We start from the raw sequence: 25511 nt of genomic DNA on the forward strand, positions 1-25511 counted from the left end.
CCTCCAGGCTGCGGGGGCAGAGCAGAGCCCTGCGGAGCTGCAGGCCGGAGCTGGTCCGCACACGCTGCGCCGGGCAGGGCTGCAGCCCGTCGGATGTGACTCATCCTGGAGGCTCATCCCGCTCCTCCCCTGCTCCTCCCGTGCCCCCATCACCTGTGGGACCCTCGCTGCCATCGGCACCATCGCGGCTGAAGCCGCTCTGGTGAGTCCCGCGTGGCGTGGAAGGGGCTCAGGGTGGCGGGGTGGGTGCGTGGCAGCGATCCGGGAGGGGCTGGGGGAGCTCGGCGGAGCTCCTGCGCTGCTCCCGGTGGGGATGGAGCCCACCCGACCCCGTGCCTCGGGTCCCCGGTGTGCCCAGGGGGGTCCCTTGTGCCCGGCAGGGCCATTTGTGGGGCAGCACTCGGCGCTGTCGGGGCACGCCCGGGGCTGTGCCCGTGCAGCCAGAGCCGGGGCAAAGGTTCCCTTCGCTCTCCTGGGGCCGGGCACGGACCGGAGCGAGGTAGGAGGAAGGGGGATAAGAAGGAGAGGGTCAGAGGTAGGAGGAAGGGGGATAAGAAGGAGAGGGTCAGAGGTAGGAGGAAGGGGGATAAGAAGGACGGAGTCAGAGGTAGGAGGAAGGGGGATAAGAAAGAGGGGATCAGAAGTAGGAGGAGGGGGAACCGGGCGGTGCCTGTGTCCCTTGCGGGCTCAGGACACGGGCAAGCCGGGGCTGGTGTCACCGGCGTGTCACAGCGGGACGGGCGGTGTGGAGCCGCGACCCCCGGGAGCAGCTCCTTGTGCTGGAGGAGCACGGGGTGGGTGACATCGAGGAGCGCGACAGCCCCCGACTGTGTGTCCCCAGGAGGGACCGTGGGCTGGGGGTTTGCCAGGGTGGGGGGCTGGGGGGCTCTGTGGCAGATAGGATATGGGGGGCTGGTCTGGGGCATCCCCCCGATAATGGAGCGCTGTTTGCAGAGAGCCAGAACTGCCCCCGTGCCCTGTGCCCGGCCCCACATGGACCTCCCGGAGCAGGATGGGGCTGAAGCAGCCCTGGAAAAGAGCCCCGAGGCTGAGGTGAGAGTGGGTGGGGGCTGGAGACCCCCCGGACAACTGCAGTGGGGGGAACTCCCAGGGAACCCCAGCAGTGGAGGAGGGGGGATATCCATGGATGGGGATGTGAGACCCCCACGGGGGGAGGTTTGGGGACCCCCACGCATGAAGGATGTGGGATACCCACAAGTGAAGGACGGGAGACCCCCTGGGTGGGTGTTTGGGTGGAGGATGTGTAACCCCACAGGAGGAGGTTTGGGGACCCCCATGGGTGAGGATTTAAGGGATCCCCATGGGCAGGGGTTGGGGGATCCCCACGGACGAAGAACGAAGGATTCCTATGAGTGGTTATTTGTGGATCCCCAGGGGTGGAGCATGGGGGACCCACACCAGCAGGGATTTTGGAACCCCCATGGACCGAAGACAGGGACAAAGGTGCAGCCACCAGCACCAGCGCAGAGCTGCGACCCTGGCTGTGCCCGGGCTGGGCACAGAGGTGGCAGCTTGACCCTGTGGCTTCCATGGGGTTCCCCCGGGACAGCCTCTCCCCTTGTCCTCCCGCACAGGGGTCCGAGGACCAGCGGCACCCGGCGGGGCGGTGGTCGGGGCCCGAGGTGGGCTCCTGGCTGGCGGCTCACGGCGGGACCGCGGAGCTGGCTCGGGAACACGCCCTGACGGGCCGAACGCTGCTGCGCCTCACCGAGGGGTCCCTGCGGCGCATGGGGGTCACCCCACGGAGCCGGCGCCGGGAGCTGCTGCGGGAGCTGCTGCGGCTGCGGCTGCAGCAGGAGATGCAGGAGCTGCGGAGCATCGCTGGGGGTGAGCATCCCCCGCGCCGGGGGCTGGGCTGAGCACGGGAAGGGGCTGCACTCCCAGGGTATTGTGAGAAATGAAGGTCACTCTCTAAAAGTTTTAAAAGTTTAATAAGGGATAATAAACGATAAAACAAAAGTTGCAGTTCTGGATGCACAGCTGTAGGCCGATGCACATAATTCATTATAACAACTCTTCTTAAAATACTTTTTCATTGCAATGGTCAAAGGCATATTCATGAAGATTATACATATTCAAACATTCCTTTGAGTTTACATTTTCCGGGAATTCTTTATCTTAGTTTGACCCTTGACCTCATCTTCTTACAGTACCTGCCACAATGCAGATGTGATTTTGAGAGTCTCGTGTTTTATTTCCTCATGAGGTCTGTGGTTTGACAGTTGTTGATAGCTGAAGAGTTGGTGATGGTTTCCTCTTGCTCTTTCAGTATTATTAGCCTGGTTCTTTTCAATGTTATTTTATCATACAGATGTCCTGACCATTTTTACAATCACTTTCAATCAACATTAGCTACTTCACTATTTTTAGTTAGTCACAAAAAACAAAAGCATCGGTTATTGTTTCACAACTACCATTACTTCTGCAAAAGTTAATGTCGTAATATACAGGACATAGTCTCTATTTTAACATTCTGCAAAAGCCTAAACTAGAATATCTTTATAACACTAACATACAATCGATACAGGGATTAGGGTTGTAGGCATAAAAGGCTGACAAATTACACTATATTAAAAGCAGTTCACAGGTGATTACAAACTGTACTCTATCAAGATAATTTGCAGAAGCCAATACAATAGTGAAAGCCAAGAACTGCATAGTTATTTATAACAGTGTCACCTTCCCCCCTCTCTGCAGAGTGAAGATAATGTCCCCGTGGATGTCCCAGAGCCTGTGGGGGCAGAAGAGATGGTATGTAAGGACAAAGCAGCTGGGACTGAGTAACACATGCAGGAATAGTGTTGGAGGAGCCCTGAGATCACTGTGACCCCCCAAAAAACCCAGAGCCTGCCTGGTGCAGGAGCTGATAGGGACAGCAGAAGCTTAGCAGGAAAATTTGATCCAAGAGGCTGTGCAGTTACCCCAGCCAGGCAGAAAGTAGTTCTGGAACTGATCTTGTGTGAAATAGGGGATCACAAACACCGAGACACTCATTGGACTGCTGAAAAACTTTGGAAATGTTTGCAAAAATCTCTAATTGGGTCTAAAATGGCTCAGATTGTGCAATCAAGAATCCAAGCATTTTCTGAGATCCCACTGCAGCCTGGAAAGGAGGGAGGTGGGGGAATGCACCACCACAATCACCACAGTTTTATCAGTGCTGAAGCAAACTTCTGCATGATGTAACAGTAAAGAAACTTATGGAAGATGAATTGATGCATAAATACATCTATAACAATGCTGCTGTGCTCCCCCTTGTCCTTTTCCTGATGGAGCCCCAGCCCCAGGAAGGGCTGAGAGCCTCAGCTGCCCTCCAGGTACCAGCACAGCAGTTCAGGGACAGAGGTCTGTGTAAGAGCAGAGGGCTGTCTGTGAGAAAACTCAGTGGCTGTGGACGAAATTTGGCTCTCGTTCAAATAAACTGGTTCCAAAAGAGTTTCACTTTCACACTGTGCTACAGTAAAAAGCCTGATTTACAGGAATTACCCCCCTGCACCTGTTCGTGGGGAAGACACACCCAGTTAAGAGTCAGGACTGTATAAAGAGGGGCTGTGCTGGGCTTCTCCTGTCCCAGGAGCTGCGGGCACGGAGGGAGAAGGTAGGGCCCTGGGGATGAGCTGTGGGGCCGGGAGCAGCAGGCAGCGGGATCTTGTCGGTCTCCTGCCTCCTGTTGCCGGTGTTTGGCCAGGGCTGGGGAGACGGCGGGGCAGGAGCAGAGGGGTGTGAGGGCAGCGGGCGGGCGCTGTGTGCTCCTCCGTGGGCTGCAGGAAGCCGCCTTTGCTGGCAGCCGCTTTGGGGGAGCTCGGGGGAGCCGTGTGCGCTGCGGGGCTGAGCTGGGAGCGGGGCCGGGCTCAGAGGTGGGGCCGGATGGCTGCGCTGCCCTGAAGGCAGGAGCCGTGGCACTGATGCTGGGGGTTCCTGGCCCCCGAGCCGCTCCTTCGGGAGCAGGGCAGCTCCGTGCTGCTGAGGGGCAGGCACGGCACATCCTGCTCTGTCCGCAGGCCCAGGGGCTCCTTTCTTCCTCGCCGTGCAGGGAGGGTGGGATTCTCCTCTCTTACAGTCTAAGAGTCTACAGCCAGAGCGCTCTGGTCCCTGCGACAGCCCCACAAAGGGAGCAGTGTTCCCAGAGCCTCTTTCCCTGGGGCAGGGCTGGGGAAAACACTCTCGGGGGGCTGTTCCCATGAAATGGGGTGCAGGCATTCCCATGGCAGGTTCTGCTGCTGGCCTTGCTGCTTCTTCCCTCATTTTCTTCCAAGGAGGAGCTCGATCCCGAGTTATGCTCCTCTGTGGGCACTGACACAGTCACATGTGGCTTTTTCCCTATTCCTATTTCCCTATTCCTTCTTTCCCTATTGCAGCAATGGGAAGCCGTGGGGGGACTGCCAAGGGTGCCTGGGGGCAGGTTCAGGGTTTGGATGGGCTGGAGTGAATGTTGTCCAGGGCAGCCTCTGGCCCATGAACCAGCCCTGCCAGTGCTCCATTAAAGGAGAATTTGGGAGGGGACAGGGTTGGGACAAGTGGCTCAATGGACAAGCTCCAGCCGTGACCCTGAGCCAGCAGTTCCTTTCCCAAGCAGTTGTCCTGCACTGAGGCTCTGCTGCCCAGGGAGCAGCTGGACATGTGCCCAAATAAAACAATTGGTGTCTGAAGTCCCTCCTGTGCTCTGCCAGCACACACAGCTTTCCTCTGTTGCTGAACCGCCCTTATCTTGAGCCAGTGGCTTTTCCTGCTTCTGCTTTCCTCAGTGGAGAAGAAGGGTTGGCCTCCAGTGCTCCCTGGAATGAATCCTCACGGCTCATGGGTTGCCTTCTCCTGACTGTCTGCTCTTCTCCTTTAGGATTTGGGGCCTTTCCTTCCTGCTGCTCTTTCTTCTGAGTTCTTGAGGTGGTTCCCATCTTCTTCTGCTCCACACCCTGCCATGTGTCCCAGGCCTGCCACTGCTGCTGTGCTGTGTCCCCTGAGCTGGGGCCCTCGGCTGCTGGTGTCTGCTGGGGAGCCAAGGCTGGGAGCAACAGGAGTATCTGCTGTGAGGTGGAATCAGAGCCCACAGCCCTTGCACAGATTGCCAGATCTGAAGGGATTCCCAAGGGAAAGCTGTCCTTGTAGGCTCTGGAAGGGTGCAGGAGCCCTTGGATCTCTGAGTCCAAGCCCCTGAGATCGATACTTGTGCTGGTAAGAGTACTGTGGCCTTGCTGGGATGGAAGCTGAATGCCCAAAAAGATTTTTATGCAAGGAATTAATGTCTCAAGTACTGAAGGGAACTGAGACTGGGACAATTTTCAGGGTTGTGTGACAGTGTCACAACCCCCAAAGATTTAAAGACAGATGTCCAGTGAAAGCGCCAGGTCTGTTATGGTGAGAATTGTGGAATGATGGAATGGCCTGAGTTGGAGGGGACACAGCAGGGTCCTGGGAGAGGCTGGATCAAACACTTTGCTGAAATCCAAAAGGCTCAGATTAACTGGCTGTCCTTGATCAACTCCATGGGTTAATGTGTTGCGAAAAGAAATTTATGATGATGAGCAGAACTTTCCTTGTTGAGTCCATAGTGGCTATGACCCCTGACTGCCTTGTCCTTCAGGGTTTTTCAATGAAAAAGTAACCAGCAGTGATGCACCAGTCCTGTTTTAAAAGATAGGTGTCTGACAGGAAAGACGGGAATCTTCCTGGAATGGAGAATATGATCCCCTTCTCTCCATATTATTATAGCTTCGAAATTATGGGGCTTTCAGTCAAAGATACAGAAAAAGGAATAACAGGTATTTACTAGAATATATATATATATATATACCAGGAGAAAGAAGCAACAGCAGCAGCAGCAACAGACAAGGCCAGAAACCCAGTGGCAGCCTTGTCTCACCTGTCAGGCGCCGCCCCTTCGGTGCAGTTCCGGGCACAGCCAGCAGGGGCGCTGGTGGCTCCCGGCCGGGCAGGGTGGGTGCGATGATTCCTCCAAGGCTGCAGGGGGCGCTGTGGCGCGAGCTCGGCCACCTCTGGGCCGGCAATGGCGGCTCGGGGACAGGGAGAGGAGAGTTGTCTTCCCTGCACAGCCCATGGGGAGCAGCCGCTCCCAGCGCCGCTGCAGAGTTGGGGTGGGGAATCCACGTGTAGGAAAAAACCCCAAAGCGGTGACAGAAAGAGCGGGGGCTGAGCTGGGGATTGGTCCTTTATATAGCATGAGAAACAACGCTCACTCTTTAAAATTTTTAAAATTAATAATGGATAAAAGGGATAGTGCCCATCACTGCGATGTATGGCAAACTGCCAGAAAGCACACAGTTAACTATATTAACTCCTCTTATTTACTTTCTCATTGCATTGGTCAAATGCATATTTGTACAGATTATACATATTTAAACTTTCCTTCGTGTTTAAATTTTCTAGTAATAGTCTGTCTTAGTTCAAACCCTGACCTCATCTTCTTACAGTACCTGTCACAATGTAGGATTAATTTTGAGAGTCTTGTATTTTATTTCCTCACAAGGCCCCTTGGTCTGTGGTTTGACAGATTTTGATAGCTGAAGGGTCAGCAGTACATTCCTATTTGCTCTTTTGGCGTTCTTTGCCTGTTTTTTTTCTTTTCAATGTTATCATACAGATGTTCTAGCCATTTTTACAAGCACTTTCAATCAACATTAGCTGTTTCACTATTGTCAGTTAGTTACAGAAGTAAAGGCATCCAGTATTTCACAACTACTATTACTTCTGCAGTAATAAAAAGTTAATGTTTTAATACATGGTACATATCCTCTATTTTAATATTTTGCAAAAGCTTAACCTATAATATATATTTATCACACTAAGATATACAATCTACACAGGGATTAGGGTATTAAATGTTATAAATAGTGAGTTCAATTTCATCAAAATGCCAATTCATTGATAAATTTTGTGAAATAGAATTTATGGAAAAAGCCAAAATCAATCGGACAGCAACGATCCCGGGATCGATGCTGGGTGTACCCTAGAACCAGCAGCATGCTGTGTCCTCCCTGGTGTTTCAAATTTATATTTCTTTTCTCTTCTTCTGCTGGTCTGGTGAATGGTTTTCTGGGCAGTGTTGGGGCTTCTGATTAGGTTTGGGGGAACTTGGCATTCTGTTGTGGTTTGAAAACAAACCGAGTGAGAGGCTCTAAGTCAAAAATACAATTTAATGAGAAGAAAAGGAATAAAATAAAATAAAATGAAAGCAATAATACAAAAAGAAAACAAACAAACAACAACAAAACCACCACTGACAGAGTCAGAATACAACCTGATCAGGGCGGTGGAAGCAGTCCAGGTGAGGTGGTCTTCCTGAAGCAATGATCCCGTAGAAAGGTCTGGTAGGTACGGTCCTCTGAGAATCCAGTGGGTGAGGTCTGCTTCTACTGTCCCAAATCTCAGCTTATATCCAGGTGAGAATGCTTGGCTCCTCCCCGTGGGCGGAGCATCTCACAATGGGATGATGAGTCATCCAGGAGGTCCTTGATGGCCCATTAAAGAGAGATAACACCCGGAGGGAGTTATCTATGAGTCATGCACAAGGCATTGATGGGCCATTAACTGAAGATGGTGAGAGAATACTTCCTAAACTACAACCCAGGACACATTCACATGCCCACCCAGTCTGATGTAGATAAGATCCCAATCAGGTGTTGATTACTAGGTCGTTGACAGTCCCATCTCTGAAGAGGACCCATCTCCTGGTGGGGACACCTTCCTTTGTACTGCAGATGGGGGGTTCTCTTATTCCTGGAAGTCGTTTGTAGTTGCACCACACTTTTTATTTTGTGGAGGTGGAGGCATTTGATACAGTATATTTTTACACTGGATATCTTTCTAAAAAACATGAATTATTTCCTCAGTATTTATAATATTAACTGTAAAAGGCTGACAAATTATAGTATGTCAAAAGCAGTTAAAAAGAAATTACCAACTGTACTGTATCAAAATAATTTACAAAAGTCAATAATAGGAAAAGAAAATAACTACAATGTTATTTATAACAACAGCTCACTTGCAATTGTGGGGTCTCAGGTTGGGCCTGGTGGGGCCAGGGCTGCTCCCAGGTCTCAGCACAGCACGCACTGGTTCTGGGCTCCCAAGCAGCAGAGGAGCAGGGAAGCAAGCTGGCAAGCCCTGGTCACAGTGCTGAGGCAAGAAAATACCAGAAGAGTAAAGAAAGGAAAAAACCCTAGGGCAGCAGGATCTCAGGTCAGACCCACTGTGATCCATGGCCCCTGTGTTGGTCACCCCTGCTGGAAGGAAGAGCAGCCCCTGGCCCCCAACCCCACACAGAATCCTGGGACACACTTCACTCGTCATGATATTCCTGAGTCCCAGGGGAACAGTGACAACTCCAGACACAAACCAAAACCAAATCCAGTCTGGCTCTGAGGTAAGAACCATCCCCAAGACGGGACCCCAGCACCTTCTGGAGCCATTTCCCAGGGGCCCTGTCTAAGTCATGCCTGAGCAGCCTGAACTCTGCTCCCCACCAGGCCAGGCTTGAAGGTTTGCTGGCGCTTTTCCTCCTGTAACCAGAGATTTTAAGCTCAGTGACTCTGTGGTGTCTGTGTGGCCACCAATGGGCACCTGGCGGATGAGACCCTCTGTGCTAACAAGCAGCAGATCACAGAGGACACCTCTCCAGCTGGGCTCCCAAAGTCTCCAGTGTCTCCTGATGGGCCACCAGGATGCCCCAGGTGCAGCTGTGGGCAGGGACGAGGTGGATTTTGCCCCGGCACTGGGCTGGGCCCCCTGAGTGTGCCAGGAAGCAGCTCCTGACAAGAGGCGTGAGTGGGGCGAGGGAGGGGCTGCTGTGGCAGCTGGAGCAGGAGCAGAGCTCAGAGCCTTGTGGCCGTGCTGGGCGTGTGGGGAGTGTGTCTGGGGAGTGTGGGGTGCCCCTGGGGGGAGCGTGTGAGCGCTGCCTGCGGGTGCTGGGAGCGGCAGGCTGGGCCAGGCAGCAAGCAGGGCAGGCGTGGGGCTGGGCAGAGGGTGCAGGATGCAGGCAGGGCTGTTGGATGGGCACAGGGAGAGTGGGCACAGTGCTCCAGGGAGCCAGGAATGCCGCAGGCTGTCTGCACTTGTGAACTGGGGAGTTCTGATGGGAGGATGTGAGCGATGGGGAAGGCAGCACCTTGTCCAGGGCAGGTTGTGTTGCTGACTGAGTCCATGTGTGTGTCTGTGTGTGTGTCTCTGTGTCTGCCTGTGTGTCTGTATCTCTGTCTGTGTTTGTGTCTCTGTATGCCTCTGCTCTCTCTGGGATACCCACTCAGCTTCAGGGTTGATCCTGCACACCGGAAAGCAACAGGCACATCCAGTGGCTCTTGTGCCATCCCAGGCTGGGCTCCAGCAGCCGGCTGGGAGCAATCCCCAGGGCTGCAGCTGCTGCAGAGCCTCTGCCAGGAGGCTGGGACCTCTGCCAGCACCTTAGGGAAAATCTCTTTTCTTCCTCCACAGACATGGCATTGCAGGACAAAACACGAAAGGGAGATGCAAATGCACAGCCCCAGGCAGAGGAATTAGAGAAAGAAGGACTGGGTGCTGGACACTGTCTGGCCAAACTCCGTAAAATAAAAGACAAAGTGTCCTCTATCAGTGTGGAATGGATCCAACAAGCTATGCTTCCACTTCCCAGACCTCCCAAAGTCTCTGAGCTTGGAGAGCTCATCAAAACACTGCAGCAAATGAAGGAGCACATCCATGCTGTCACCTATGCACCAGGAAGCTCTGATTCTGATCTTCATGAAGCAAAGAAAAAAGCAACCCAGACCAGCAGCCTGGCCATTTATTCCTTACTCCGGTCTCTGAAGCAACAGGCCCAGAAGGACATGGAACTGTTGGTGCTCTTGATTGCCACCAGCACAGGGTACCAGGTGGAAAGCAGCACTTTCCAGCACCTCCTTGGACACCCAGAAATTCAGTACATGGCCAAGGAAATGGAAGTGGCACATGAGGAGTACGTGAACCTGAAGGAGCAAGATGCCGACAGAGCTGAGGCCTTCGTGCTGCTGACGGGTCTGACTGTGACAATTGAAAGTCAAGAGCTGTCCCTTTGGCAGAAGAGGGATCGTTTAGATTTCATGGAAGACCACATGAAAGGCTCGTGGTCTCCACGGATAAAGAATCTCCTCCAAAAGCACAGTGGAGACGGAGACTGGGAGAGGCTGGAACAGGACTTGAGTTCCTTGATCAGTGGGTGCTTGGATGAGAAATGGGATGAACAGAGGATGCAGAACATACTCACAGACCTGGAAGACACTTTTCCAACACCTGAGCCCTCCAGTGAGTCCCAATCCAAGACAGGCAGCAGGCAATCTAAAGTAAATGAAGCCACTAGCAAATCCAGGAAGTTTCTCCAGTTGCTCAAGCGCCTTGGACTGGAAAGTCACTATCCAAGAAAAATGGGGGTGGGAGATTTCCACACCATCAACAAGACATCACTGCAGGACAGCCAGCCCAGCAAGGACACAGAACTGCCATGTTACTTCTTGCAAAAGCTGTTAACTGTGGATTACCAGGTGAGGTACCTGACTTGCTGGGATGACAGCAACCCAGGCTTTGCATTCCTGTCACAAACCAGAGAGCAAGAGGACCAACACTCAGATTCCTTTAAAAACTTTCTTGATGATTTGAAGGAAGCAGCCCCTGAACATGCAAGCAGGCACAGCCATGTGCACCCCATGGACCTTCAGATGGCCATTTTCCATTGTGCTGATGACTTCCTGAGACAGACCCTTGCAACCAAGCTGGCCTTCTGCCAACTGGCGCTGCCTCTGCTGGTGCCCAACCCATGCACTTCACACATCGAGTTCCCGCTCTACGCCCTCAGCCAAATCCAAAGGAGCTGGAAAGAGGCGGGGAAGTCAGGAAATCTTTCGGGAGCAAAGAGTTACAACAACAAACTCATCTTTCAGGCCCAGACACCCATCGTGTCCTTCATCCGCATTGGCAGCTCGGCCTCCTCTTCCAAGTCTCAGCTCCTGAACGCTCTGCTGAGCAGACGCAAACACGAGACTTTCTTCCACCGCCACTGCAGGGGCAGCACCAGGGATCATTTGCTGATGGAAGGGGTGGTGGAGATTGCCTGGTACTGCCCCCGCGGGAGCCCCGATGACACCTTTGAGTGCTGCGTGGCTTTCTGTAACCTGCATGGAGACGCCAGGGATCATGGAGCACAGCTGCAGTTCCTGCAGGAGATATCTGCTGTCAACGTGGCTCTTGTGTCTGACTTGGAGCACATGGACAGCAGGGGGGAAAAGCTTCTGCAGGGGCTGTGGGAGTCACAAAGGCCTTTGGTTTGTCTTCTCACAGAAAAAGAGAATGTTGCAGCTGGACGATCCAGCAAAAACATAACAATAGGGATGAAGAACAGAAATGAAGCAGAACTGATGGACCAGCTAACCAAAATTCTCAGTAATCTTTTGGAAGGGTCGAATCCACATTTCAGCTTAGTAGCCTGTGTGGACAAAGCTCGTCAGCACGGATTCGTAGTGGATGTAGATCAGCCGACGTGTGCGATAGCCAAAGCAAAGGCAAAGGAGCTGGTGAACTTTCTGAAGAAAGAGAAACTGTCTGAGATCAAATCCCAGCTGCTGCCACTTCAAGGAAAACTGTGGTACCAGTGGTGCAAAAAGGACAAAGAACTCACTCGCTTGCAGGAGAAGAGGAACAAGAGCATTGAGCATCATTGCAGCCAAATTGAATATGAGAAGAAATCAATAAGAAGGAAGCAACTTGAACAAGCTTTTCCTCTCAACCCACTGATGAAATCATTCCTATTCTTTCTCCATACCCAGCCAGCAGATACCAAGAAATACTTCCTGCAGTGGATGAAGGTCTTTATGGATGAGCTGTCTTGCAGCCGCCTTGAGGAACTGAGGAGAGACTATCATGAGTTATGGTCTCAAATCCTGGCACAAAAGAAAAGCCAGGAAAAAACTAGGGTGAAATCTGATTTGCTGAGTCCATTGTATGACCTTTCTGATGAAATCAACAATTCATCCATAGGCCTGGAGCACCTTCTGAGAGAAGTAGGGCAGATTTATGAAGCCCTGCAATTAATGAAGACAAAGAATGACAAGTTTTCCAAACTGCCAGAAATTGCAGCAGAGCTGATGGTTTTGGGATATCCTGTGGAGCTGATGGATGGGGACGCTTCTTACCTGCCCTTGCGCTGGGTGGGAGCAATCTTTGACAGCTTAATTGAGAGGCTGGGGGACAAACGAGTGTTTGTGCTCTCGGTGCTGGGCATCCAGAGCACGGGCAAGTCCACCCTGCTGAATGCCATGTTTGGTCTGCAGTTCAACGTCAGCGCGGGGAGATGCACCCGCGGAGCCTTTATGCAGCTGATCCCAGTGGGCCAGGAGCTGCAGCAAGACCTGGGCTTTGATTTTGTGCTGGTGGTTGACACAGAGGGACTTCATGCCATCAAGACAACGAATAAACAGTCCCTGAACCATGACAACGAGCTGGCCACCTTTGTCATTGGTGTTGGCAACATGACCGTGATCAATATCTTTGGAGAAAATCCATCAGAAATGCAAGATGTTCTCCAGATTGCTGTGCAGGCTTTCCTGAGGATGAAGAAAGTCAATCTTTCCCCAAGCTGCCTCTTTGTCCACCAAAATGTGGGAGAAGCAACTGCCAAGGAGCAGAACATGGAAGGACGAAGGCTTTTACAGGAAAAGTTGGATGAAATGACCGTGGTAGCTGCTCAGCAGGAATTCTGTGACATCTCCTCCTTCAGCAATGTCATTGGCTTTGACGTGAGGACCCACATTCACTACTTTTCTCACCTGTGGGAAGGAAACCCCCCAATGGCACCACCCAACCCCACCTACAGCCAGAACGTCCAGCAACTCAAGAGCAAAATCCTCCAGGCTGTCCAGAAACAGTCGCACCGCAGCATTTTGAGGCTCTCGAGCCTGAAAGATCGGATTGGTGACCTCTGGAATGCTTTGCTGAATGAAAACTTTGTTTTCAGCTTCAAGAATTCCCTGGAGATTGCTGTATACAGAAAACTGGAAAGTGCCTTTAGTCAGTGGACCTGGAGGCTGAGAAGTCACATATTAGACATCCAGATGAGACTGGACAACAAAATTCGGAATGGGGACTTGCAGAATGTCACCAGAAAACAGCTTGAAGGGCTGGTGCAAGAGACAAGTGATGCCATTGAGAAAGATGTGGAAAAGTACTTTGGAGAAGATAAAGACTGTGAGATACTGGTGCAGTGGAAATCAAGCACAGAGCTGAAGCTGAAAGAACTAAAAGAGTCTCTTCTTAATGAAATGAAAAAGAAATGTGAGAATCTTATTGAGCTACAGAAGGAGCAGAGGAAACTGGATACAAGGAAGTTGCAGTATGAAGATGAGCTCTTGAGAAGGAGTAAGGAGCTGGCTGTGACTCTGAAAGGGAAGAGCCTCAGTGAGAGAGAACTGAAGGACAAGTTTACATTTGTCTGGAACAAGTGGATTGCCAATGTCTCCCGTGCTGCTCCTCCTCCAGAACGGGTGGATATCAATGCAGACATCGAAGATGTCCTTCTAGAGTACTTCAGGGAGCCAGGTTTCCATGAACGGATCAGGTCATTTCCCAAAGGCAGACAATTTTCTCTTGACATAGAGAAACACATCATGAAGAAAAAGTATTTTGTCATTATCTCCGATCCCAGGAGCATTTCCAATGCTGATGTGATCAACTTGCAGCACATCACAGACAATATCATAGCAAGTGTGATGGCAAGCATTGAAAAGAAAGAACAGGAGAAACGTGATTACAGTCGAAGTTTTATTCATGAAATACTCAATGAAGTACAGGAAGGTGTGAACTCTGTCCCAAGCAATGCAAAATGTACTTTTAACAGAGAGTACAGCATCGATTTGTCTCTGTATCTGTGCAAAATGGCAGCAGAGAGGTTTAAGGCCATGCATGAAGCATTTCTAAAGGCAAATGACCCAGTCGTGTACCTGAGCAGCAAGAGAGAAGATTTCTTCCAATGTTTCCAGATTTCCTGCCAAGGAGCCACTTCAATCACAACTTTTGCTGTTTTCCTTTGTGACAAGATTGAAGCAGCTCTTCACCGGGCAGTCTATGAGAGGACAGCTAAAGACATTGCTGAGGACATGCAGGGAAAATTCCCAGATTTCCAGGGCAACAGAGCCAATCTGGAAGTTTGCATCCTGAGATACCTGGCAGAAGAAGAAAATTTTGAGTATTTCAAAAGTTACCTTATGCGTCCAAAGGAATTTTTTTACAAATACATTGCTAAACAAGTTCAGAGTTACTGTTTAGATGGAAGCAGGAGGCTGGAGAATTTTTTGTCTTCCTCCCTTAATCTTCTCTATGGAAACATCCTGTCAGCTGTTTCTTTATCAACCCAAATTGTCAAAGACAGAAAGGACCGAGAAGACAAAATCTCTCTTTGGCTGGATGAATTTTGCAGGCAGCTGACAGAGGTGATCAACTTGCCCAGAAGTGACCTGAAGGGCATCGAGCACCAGGAGGTCACAGACATTGAGTTCCTGAGCAGTGCCATGGCAGAAGTTCTAGATGATCTGAGGGACAGGCTGAAGAAAGAATTTGCTGATGCTGACATGAGCTCATTTTCAAGGCAGCCTCACACCATCCTGGCAGAGCATTTTTCGGGCTGTTGGGAACAGTGTCCCTTTTGTGGGGCTGTCTGCACAAACACCATGCAGGGACACGATGGAGACCATCAGCTGATCATCCATCGCCCACGAGCTTTGATGGGAACCATGTGGGATGGGACAGACCACCTGGTCATTGATATTTGTTCCAGCCTTGTTACAACTAATCTCAAATTCAAGTTTGATAACAGTAAATGGATTCGCTACAAGAGATACAGGGATGCAGGACCTCCTTTTTCCACTTGGAAAATTCTTCCAGATCCATCCATGAGGGTGTACTGGAAATGGTTTGTGTCTCACTTCAGGACACAGCTGGAAGCTTTGTACAATGGGAAATTTAAGGAAAAAGGAGAAATCCCTGAAGTGTGGCGAAGAGTTACCAAGAAGGAAGCACTGTCCGAGTGTCACGATCCGCTAACGCAAGCGGGAATCGTGATGCTTCGTTAATGGATCTCAGAGTGCATAAATCAACACAGAGGGGATTTCATTGTTCATCAAAACAAATGCATTTTTATTAGTGCCAACATCAAATGTGATAGAAGGATTTGAAGGGAAACAAAGGATAGCGAGAAAAGAGACAGAGAGGGTGGTTATAGCTATCAATGGAGAAATGAAATCCTCGTGGTCTGGCTAATAGATCCGTCTTCTTCCATGGGGTGATCTCAAACTCTTTAGTTAACTTAGGGTTCTTTATAGTCCTTTCCAAAGTAACAGGCAGTTGGCCAAGAGGTGGGGAAATCGTTACGGTGTGTTCGTTTCCAGAACTCAGAACAGCATAGCCGTTCAGCAAGTGCAGTCAATTCACTGTGACTTGCCCATTGTTTCTGCTCAGGTTCTGATGTTCTGATAGAAATGCGTGCTAGGTTTTTTTCCATTGAACACACCTGCAGGCAACAGTTGGCAAACATCCCACCTCAACCAGGCCAGCACTCCTGTGTTTTAGAGTCCTTTTAGGGGTTCCAGTCTCTGTCCTTGACGATGGTCATGAGGCAGATGAGGGATCTTTGGACCGTCTCTTACACCGAGCTCGACAGGCATTAGGCCACATCCACGGGAAGGAAGAACCACAGTGGCTTTGCAGTTTAGGAGAACCTTTGTGCCAGGTTCTCCACAAAATGCAGTTCCAATGATGATGCTCTCAAGTTTAATGAAGACAATAGTATCCAATTGCTCCCAAATTTCATGAAATAAGGCCCGTTACTGCAGTCTTTGCTCATTAAGTCTTTTATTCATTATAAAGCGAAAATCCTCTTGCCCTCTTGCCATAAACATTTCATTCTGTTTTGTCCTAGAGTGTGGCAGTTCGTGATAGGTAGGGACAGGCGATCGGAAGATGTCGTGATTGTACGGGCAGGCAGAACCCCCCTTTCCTCCTCAGCTAAGGTCGCTTGACCCCTAATTAGCCAATAACACCTAGTTTATAACGTAAGCAGAAGGAAGTGATGCAGTTAACACAAGTTATATAGACCCATGTAATGCACTAATAAACGCCATTTGCTGTCCACCACACTGGTGTCTGTGAGCTGATGGCCTGAGCGGTCTGGGGTTGGCCACCGTGCTGTTCCTGAACCAGGTCGCCACGCCTCGGAGGAGCCAACAAGTGGTGCCAAAACCCGGGAACATCATCCTGGAGACGGGAGTCACCTGGACGGGTGAACAGCGGCTGAGGAGCTGGACCAGCTCTGTGAGGGGGACGCCCCTGGAGCAGCGAGGAGGATGGAAGCTCTCGCGAAGATCATATCTCAGATTCATAAGCAATGGGGAATTGTGTGCAAACTAAAAGATTTTACTCTCACTATTGCGAGGTTGATGCAAATTGGGGTCATTGATTGTCCGGTGGAGATACTCCGCCCAGAAATATGGGATAAATGTACTAAGGCTCTGGCCGAGGAAACAATGTCTTCAGGCTCGGAAAAGAATCTGAAAGCATGGGGAAAAGTTGTGCAGGCTTTGCAAAAGGCTCTGCAAGAGCAAGAGACTTGGATAGCTCCACAGAACTGTCTGATGGTCACACCCCAGCTGGGAGTTGGGGTGGCCACACAGACAGCAGATGAAAGTGATTTTATTGCGTGTGAAAACTCGCAGGGGCAAAAGCCCCTTTTACAGCCTCAGAGCTCGGATCAAACTACAGAGGGAAAGGAGCAGACACAAGTATGTTGGGGAGGGTTGGCGAAGGAGGCCAGGAGCACCGCTCTTAAGTCAGAGTCCGAGGGGGCCTGGGAGAGACCCCCACCCTATGCACTGCAAAATGGCGTTGAACTACAGAGGGATGAGAAGGGCGCAGCCGTGGCTAGAGGGAACAAAGAAGGTCTGTTAGATAATGTGGATACTTGCAAGCAAAGTTCAGGGGAGAACCCAGAGAAGTACAAGGTCAGCTCAAATTCTTATCAGGAAACATCCTGCAAGGCAAGAGCCTCCCCTAGCAGGAGGCGGGGTGAGCCGGGGGGAGGGAGTGGCCCGACTCTAAGAGAAAGGGGAGGGTCGAAGCCTGACAAAAAGGTACCGGAGCCCAGAAGCCTCTGGTCAGGCGACTTCTAGCTCTGAGTCAGACAACAGCTGGGATGAGTGGTTTCAGGAGTGTTCAATAGCTGACTCGGGCTCCAACTCTGACAAAGAGATAGTGAAGGTAGATAATAACCTTAATGTCCCTGCTTGGGTCAAAGGGAAGGAGCAAACCCCACTCACGGACTGGAGGAAAATAACAGTAGCGTGTGCCGGCTGGGCCCCTTCAGCCAAGTTGGCCTTTCCGGTCCGAGTGGGGGGGCAAGGCAGAAATCAGAGGACTTATTCACCAATAAATCCTAAAGATGTACAGGGCTGGATCTTTGGATGCCTCTGTGATTTGTTCACCATGGTGCCCGGAAAAAGCAGCAAATCTTTGAGCAGCCTGACAACGCCCAAGAGTCGCACATCATTGAAGTCCAAGCAGCAACTACATCTCTGTATAATCTTGCTTTTAGGATTCGTTAGCAAAGGGCAAGCCGATGTAAACCATTACCCTCATCAACCATTCAGGTGGGTCCTACGCCATCTTTCGAGTGAAAAGGTAATCAAAGAAACCATCACACCAGACAGCCCATCTTTTGAGTTTAAACTGAAAGACCTATTTCCCCCACAATTAGGATTTCCCAGTCTTGGTGATTTCATGCTGAAAGAAACTTACTGGTGTCCTGCTTCTAACCCAGGTAAAAGCTACTGTAATTACCCAGGGTATGGATACTGTGGGTATTGGGGGCGTGAGACAATTGTCACAAGCGATAGATGGCAACCGCAAGGATCTGATGAGTTCCTGCAAGTCAGGTATGCTCCCCAAAACAGTTGCGAACCGAAATTTAGAGCAAACAAGCAAATATATACACCCTTATACGGAATGAAACACACTTGTGAAAACTACACAATGACGGTTTTGCAGCCAACCCATAAAGCCTGACCAGGCTTTGGGGGGAAACCAAGAGGAGAATGAAACCAGATATTCCTGCACTAGAAGTGGTGTCACCGTGTTTACTGAACAATATAAGAACAGGACGCTCTCACCATGAAGGCAGAAGCCTCGTTGCCTGCAGGTGGACACACAGTTACTGTAATTCCCAGTTCCTGAGAGGGGCTCTCCAGTCCTTCACTGTGCCAGGGGCTCCACAGCTGATCTGGAGGATAGTCAAGTCTTGGGGTAACTGGTGATGTATCTTTCCTAATCACTGTCTGCAATCTTTGTAGTAATGATTATGTGCATTGCTGAGCTCATTCTTTTGTGATTCTTGGGAGTTTGGCATTATAGTAAATGACACATATTCTTTGAGCTGGTGCCTGTTTCTTTTGTGCTGACCCTGCTGAGTGGCAAAACACTGGGCAAGGGTCTGGGAGATGGGCTGTGGCAGCAGAGGCTCTGCTCCATTCAGGGTCTCTGCTCCAGGAGGGGCTTCACTGTCTGCAGGGACAGCAGAGAGGGCAGGGAGCCCCAAACCACAACATCCAGGGAAACCAGTGTCGGTGGCAGGTGCTGAGGGAGGCAGCACTGGGAACCAAGGCTGGCCTGTCACACACACAGAGGGCTGAGAAGGTTGATCCCAGCCAGGTTCTGTGCTCTGGAGCTGCTCAGGTGGGGACCTGTGGGACAAATGGGAATGGGCCCAAACTGTGCCCAGCCCAGCCCTGGCCAAGCAGAGCCAGAGGCAGTGACAGGAGCCAGAGCTGGGCCGTGTGAGCTTGTGCTGCAAGGGCTGAGTGCCAGGGACTGGGGACAGCTGGGCTGGGAGGGGATTTGGGCTGGCTCCTGGAGCCACACTGGGAGTGGAGGTGCCCCTGGCCGTGGTGTCACCTCCTGGGCTGTGTGGGGAATGTCCCAGTGCAGCTACTGGAGTGAGTGGGGGGACCCAGTGCCACAACTGGGTGCAGTGGAGAGGACCCAGTGCAGCAAGGGTGGATGGCCTCAGGCCTGGGCTGGGGTATCAGGAGGGTGCAGGGTCCCTCTCCTGCCACCCTCCCCTGTGCCAGCGCTCCCAGCTCCCTCTGCAGTACAGCCAGACTGTTCCCTGCACCTTTCCCTGTCTCTGCCAGGACCCCTTGGCCAAAGTCCCCCTCATTGGGATCATCTGGCACCTCCTTCCTTGCAGGCCTTGCTGTGGGGAGGAGCACAAACCGCTAAAAGGTCATCTCCAACCTTAACAATTCCTGGTTGTGGTGCCTTCCAGTGACACCAGGATGCTGCAGCTCTCCCAGGCTCCATCAGCTGGGACTAAGGGTGTGGTGACCCTGTGTAACACCCCAGAACATTTATTTACATGTAAGGGGCTAAAGTGAGGTTCCTTTACTCTGGCTTGACACACAGGAGAAATACCGAGCAGACCTTCTGAAGAGGTCAGTATTACACATAACTTTGATGGCAAGAGTCAAAAAATGAAGGAATTTGATGAACCTTTTCCAGTCTCTGACACCCTGCAGGGTCCCGAGGAGAGCTGCTGGTGTTGGGGTGTGACTGTAAAGCGGAGCAGGAACTGTCCAGTGGGGTCTGTCTGCTGCACTCACTGGAGAAGACAATATCCATATTTTTTTAACAAATCAATGGGGCTGGCAAAGGAGGGGACAGGGCTGGGGTGCCTGGCTGGGAGGAGCTGGGATGGGGATGGAAGGGCAGGTGAGGAGCTCTGAGTAGACCAATATTGCTCTTAGTTTCCCTTCCTCCTTTTGCTCTCTTCCTTCTCCCCTTCTTCTCTCTCCCTCCCCAGAGAAGCTGTTGCTGCCCCATTCCTGGAAGTGTCCAAGGCCAGGTTTGACGGGACTTGGAACAACTCGGGATAGTGGAAGGTGTCCCTGCCCATGGGAAGGGGTGGAACTGGATGGGCTTTAGGGTCTCTTCCCACACGGAATCCATGAGGATTGAGGGAGATGAGAACGGTACAGGGATACCTTGAGTACTTTTCTGGTACCTAAATGAGATCCAAGAGGGCCGGAGAGAGACTTCTTAGCAGTCTCTGTGTTGCCAGGACACGGAGAATCGCTGCCCGCTGACCCCGGGCAGGGCCAGTTGTGTTTTTGGGGCTCTTTTTTCCCGCTTTTCCGGCTCCCCTCATGCGCGCGGCCCTCCCGGCCGCCAGGCGGCGCCATGCCGGCGGGGCGGGGCGTGGTGACGTCACGGCCACGCCGGGTGGGCCGATGCGGCGGCAGCGGGAGCGGCGCCGGGAACAGCCCCGGGAACAGCGGGAGCGGCACCGGCACAGGGAGCGCCGGGAGCGCTGCCAACGGCGGGAACAGCGGGAGCGCCGCCATGGAGTACGTGAGCCCAGAGCAGCTGGCCGGCTGCAGCAAGTACAAGGTAGCGGCGCTGACGGGGGCCGGGCTCGGGGCCTGGCGCCGTGAGGGGGGCGCTGAGGGGCGGCCGGGGGAGGTTGGGGTGCATGGAGGAGGGAAGGCTCCAGGGGGACCTGGGGGCCGGGCTGGGATCCTCGGAGGGGCTGTAGGGAGAGCCGGGCTGTGGAGGGAGTCCCGGGCTTTGTGGCGGAGGGAGGGGCCGCAGTGAGCCCCGAGATTTAAAGGGAGCGAAGGGGAACTGTAGGGCAGTCCGAGTTTTGGGAGGATCTATGGGATCTGGGGCTTTGGGGTAGGGAGGTTTGCAGCCATGTGCAGGGTTTTGGGGGACTGCGGTGAGACCCTAAACCCGGGTTGGGAAGGGGTGGGAGGTGCAGGGAGCCCCCGGGTTTGGTGGGTTTGCACTGACACAGGGGTTTGGGGACGGGGGTTTGGTGCTGCAGTGAGACCTGGGATGGTGAACGGAGGGCTGCAGGGGAACCTGGAGGTCGGGAAGGGGAGATTGTTGTTTTAACACAGCCTGGCTTTTAGTGGGGACGGGAGAAGCCACAGTGGCAGCTTCTGAGAAAGAAGCTGCTGGAAGCCTCTACTATGGCCAGCAGAGCAAATCCCTGAAGGCTCTGACAATAGAGATATTGCTAGCCCAACTAGAGATGTTGGTAACACCTCTGTGATGACATATTTAAAAAGGAAAAAAAATAATGCGCACCATCTTTCTTTGCTTCCAAGGTGTAGGCGAATCCGCGGACGGCTGGGACAAGGAATTTTGCTAATTTGTATATTCTAAAACATGGGTTTATTGCAAGGGTCGTGGGTAAAAAGGCCTTGCGTTCAGGTACCAGCCTGGGCTGAAGGGAAGTCCCAAAGAGAGAGGGAGAAAGAACAGGAGGGTGTGGGCTAAGTGAGAAGGGAGCGAGAGAGCAAAGTGGCAGGGAGAAGAGAGCAGGAGAGAGGGAGAGTAAGGGGAAGAGGAAGGGTAAGAGAGAGCTCAGAGCAGCGGGAAGGAGAGGAGGAAGAGGTAAGAGAGCGAGGTCCTTGTTACAATCCATTATATCTCCTTTTCTGATGAATATTCTGATTTTCAGTGACCAACAAGACACAAAATCCTATAGAATCTACCTACAGCCTATAAGAACTACTATATTACCATACTGTGTTATATTTTAAACTCTAAAAACTAGTCTTTAGACTTTTCTGTTTTGCTACATTGACCTTTAGATCCCTTAGCCAGCAGAAAGAGTTCCGCTCAATCCAAAGGGATTCTCCTTCAGCTAGACCATTGTTTTCAGGTTCTATAGTAACTAAGACTCGTATCCTACAACTCAAAGTAAGCTTTCATTTCTATTTCGATTACAGGTTTCATATTTTCAGAATCTTTGCTAAGCAATCATATTTATATCTTCACGAGGTCCACTGGTCTGTGGTTTGACAGTTATTGATAGCTGAAGGGTCAGGGGGGGATTCCTTCTCTCCGTTTTGGTGGTGTTTGCCTGGCTCTTTTCAATGTTATCTTATCAGACGTCCTAGCCATTTTTACAGTTTCTTTCAATCAGTATCAGTTATTTCAATATTGCCAGTTAGTTACAAAAATAAAGGCATCAGTTATTATTTCACAACTACCATTCCTTCTGTAAAAGTTATAGAATGTTATAATACACAGGACATAGTAACTGTTTTAGTATTCTGCAAAAGCCTGAACTAGAATATATTTATCATACTAAAATATATAATCTGTATAGGGATTAGGGAATTAATTATAAAAGGCTGACAAATTACACTGTATCAGAAGCAGTTCAAAGGTGATTATAAACTGTACAATATCAAAATAATTTGCAGAAGCCAATACAGTAGTGAAAGCCAAGAACTGCCTAGTTATTTATAACAGTGTCACCTTCCCCCCTCTCCCCAGAGTGAAGATGATGTCCCCGTGGATGTCCCAGAGCCTGTGGGGGCAGAAGAGATGGTATGTAAGGACAAAGCAGCAGGGACTGAGTAACACATGCAGGAATAGTGCTGGAGGAGCCCTGAGATCACTGTGACCCCCCCAAAAAACCCAGAGCCTGCCTGGTGCAGGAGCTGATAGGGACAGCAGAAGCTTAGAAGGAAAATTTGATCCAAGAGGCTGGGCATTTACCCCAGCCAGGCAGAAAGTAGTTCTGGAACTGATCTTGTGTGAAATAGGGGATCACAAACACCAAGGCACTCACTGGAGTGCTGAAAAAGTTCAGAAATGTTTGCAAAAATCTGTAATTTGGTCTAAAGTGGCTCAGATTGTGCAATCAAGAATCCAAGGAATTGTAGTTTGTTAAAGAAACAACCAAGGCTGACCAAATAATTCTGGGAGCCATAAAAACTGGGAATGTTCTGGGTGAGCACTGGTAGATTGATTTTACTGATTTGCCCAGACGAGGGGAGTATAAATCCCTCCTGGTTCTGGGTGGCCAAAAGCCTTCCTTTGTCACACCGAGCAGGTTAGGGAAGTGATTAAAGTACTGCTGAATCAAATAATACCTGGATTGGGGGTACCTTTGGGAATGTCATCACACAGAAATTCCCACGTTATTCCAGAAGTGGTACAACAGCTTAGGACTCTTGGGAATAGCTTGGGATCTTCACATTCCATGTAGGACCCAAACCAGTGGCCAAGTGGAATGAGTGAATTGTACAATCAAATTGCAGTTGGGTAAAATAAGTCAGGAAACCTCCTTGACCTGGGTCCAAGCCTTCCCTGTTGCTCCATTTCAAAGCAGAATTTCAAAGCAGTGGGGCACCAGCAGAATCAACCCCTGTGAGCTGCTCTGTGGTCGACCCTACCAAGTGCCACACTCCAGGAAACACACACGTTCAAAGGAGGGGTCGATTTGAATAATTACCTCATTTCTCTCAGTAAATAAAACCTTACAGGATTTGCAGTGAGCAGTGGTGATCTCCAGACCAACGGACTGGACACACCAGGGCCTGAATTCCAGCCAGGAGATTGGGTCTGCTTGAATGGCTGGGGAACTGCTCCACTGCAGCCAAAGTGGAAAGGACCTTTCCAGGTACTGCTGACAACTTTTACTGCCTTGAAACTGGACACAGCACAGTCATGGCTACCTTGTTCCAGAATTAAAACAGAATTAAAAGGGCCAGAGCCCCTTGGGAAGAAGTCAAGAGCTTGTCACAAGCTGGTTTACAAAACCAAATGGCCCTAGACCTTGTTTCAGCATCCCAAAGAGGAATATGCACTGTCATTAACTCCAGTTGCTGTGTATCCATTGATCAAAGTGGGAGAGTGTCTACAGATGTCCAGGAAATGTAAAAACAAACCCAAATTTTACAACCCACAGCTCAAGATGCCACATCCTGGGGATTTGAAGAAATCTGGAAACAAACTTCCCTCACAGGTACCCAGCTGTATTTGGATAATTGAGTGATGGGACCACTGAAAGACGTGTTAAAAGGATGATTTATTGTTCTTATTTTCTCATTCTTTCATGAGAGGGTGAGAACATCTTCATATCAGAAGCCACAATTTTCTTCTAGCATGGTTCAGAATGTGTATGAGTTGATTGTGCTATTTTATCAACTACTCTTCAGTCTTTTACTTTGAATGTTCCCTTCCTGAAACTTGATCTCTTCATCCAATTTTTCCAGTGACTTGCCTCCTAATAAAGGTTTTGGAGAGTTAAGCAGGCACAAAAATTGATGGGCTGCCCGTCGTTTTCCCAGTTAGAACTTAACCAGCTTGAAGAAGGAGAGTGTTTAATGAGTCCTGGTGAAACTGCTGGCACTGACAAGTGTGATGGCATCATCCCTTACCTTCCCTTGCAGGGAATTTAATACTGAATAACAGCTCCTCTCTCTACCAAAAACTCTCATTCGTCATTTCCCAGTATGGCTATTACAAGAAACTGCTGAGGAGGAAGCCTTTGATCCCCTTCACAAGTCCTCTGCAATTGCCAGGAGAGGGATCAGAGAATTCCTGGGGTTTAGCTGAGGACACTCCCACTTCAAATGTCCATTCTTATTGCAATATGTAACTTTATCCTTCCTCCTGAACTTTCTCTTACATTTATTACTTTCTTATCCATGGCTGCAGCTGTCCTTCTGTGAGAGTTTCAGTTTGTAACTGGGCAGAAACACCAATTGGTGTAGTGGTTTCGTTTGCCCATTTCTGTTATCCAAAATTGATGTAGTGGTTTTTGAGTGCCTACTAGAATCATTTACTCTTTTCTTGCTGTGAGATAGGATTGGGAGAGAAGCAAAGCAGGCTCAAAACTTTAAAGGGTATAAAGACATGTTTATTAACAAAACTACAAGAGAGAAAAGAAATTAATAAGAATCAGAATAAAACTTTCAGAACACTTTCCCTCTTTCACAAACTTTGTCTTTTCATGGACAACGTATAGAGACAGAACTTGGAATTCTAGGTCGGTTTACCACTTACAAACTAGTCTTTCATCAGTTCATTTAGAGAGAGAAATCTCTATTGGTCTGCCATGGACTTTCCACAAGACAAGAACAGTCCTCTTGTGCCTTTAACTCTCACAAAAGCAGCTGCCCAGGTACCTGCAGTTGTGGAGTCCCTCCCATATTACACAGCCTCCCCCAGCTGCATCTGGGCCATGGACACTCCTTGGGTATCATTTTTAAGATGAACGGTTCCAAAACCAAAGGATTTTCTTCATCTCTAGGAACAGAGATCTTTTCTCTCTCTAGGGGCACGTTTTCATCTTCATCTCATCTCTCTCTCTCTGTTCAAGCTCCTCATAAGACCACAGCGACTTCAATATTTACTAAGTCCACCACAAATGCCTTTGCTTATATCTGCAATCTAAATACTCTTATCAACTCCCCAATACATATTTCCCTGATTTAAAGGGATATTCTAGAATAGTATCTCTTCTAGATATTCTGTATTGCAGTGCATTGCCATAGCTTGCAAAAGACTTTCAGCCTAAAGCCAAGGCATCTTCTCATCCTCTTCCATCTAAGATCTAACTCTTCCTTCACTGACTTTGATGCCTTCATATTGTCTCTCTGCATGTCTCCACTCTGTCTCTCTTCCCTCAC

The 25511-nt window shown here is 50.3% G+C and overlaps 2 protein-coding genes across 3 annotated transcripts; both read left to right on the top strand.

Annotated features, from left to right (window-relative positions):
* The first annotated feature begins 1550 nt into the window (after positions 1-1550).
* Positions 1551-24770, top strand: LOC136358655 (protein aveugle-like). The gene is made up of 2 exons (XM_066314573.1): positions 1551-1848; positions 22366-24770. The coding sequence occupies exons 1-2, from the start codon at positions 1551-1553 to the stop codon at positions 22368-22370; spliced, it is 303 nt and encodes a 100-aa protein (XP_066170670.1). The 3' UTR covers positions 22371-24770.
* On the top strand, positions 3588-15689 carry LOC136358650 (interferon-induced very large GTPase 1-like). Of its 2 annotated transcripts, none has more exons than XM_066314567.1 (2): positions 3588-3619; positions 9466-15689. In XM_066314567.1, the coding sequence occupies exon 2, from the start codon at positions 9468-9470 to the stop codon at positions 15099-15101; it is 5634 nt and encodes a 1877-aa protein (XP_066170664.1). In that variant the 5' UTR covers positions 3588-3619; positions 9466-9467; the 3' UTR covers positions 15102-15689. The 2 variants fall into 2 exon arrangements, with proteins under 2 accessions (XP_066170664.1, XP_066170663.1); XM_066314566.1 differs by lacking the exon at positions 3588-3619 and adding an exon at positions 4902-5052.
* Positions 24771-25511: the final 741 nt, after the last annotated feature.

The sequence above is a fragment of the Sylvia atricapilla genome, chromosome 3 (genome assembly GCF_009819655.1).
Source record: "Sylvia atricapilla isolate bSylAtr1 chromosome 3, bSylAtr1.pri, whole genome shotgun sequence".
Classification (NCBI taxonomy): domain Eukaryota; kingdom Metazoa; phylum Chordata; class Aves; order Passeriformes; family Sylviidae; genus Sylvia; species Sylvia atricapilla.

What these genes read in the sequence shown, in the direction of transcription:
- LOC136358655 (XM_066314573.1), top strand. Translation starts at nt 1,551, where the DNA reads ATGGGGTTCCCCCGGGACAGCCTCTCCCCTTGTCCTCCCGCACAGGGG.
- LOC136358650 (XM_066314567.1), top strand. Translation starts at nt 9,468, where the DNA reads ATGGCATTGCAGGACAAAACACGAAAGGGAGATGCAAATGCACAGCCC.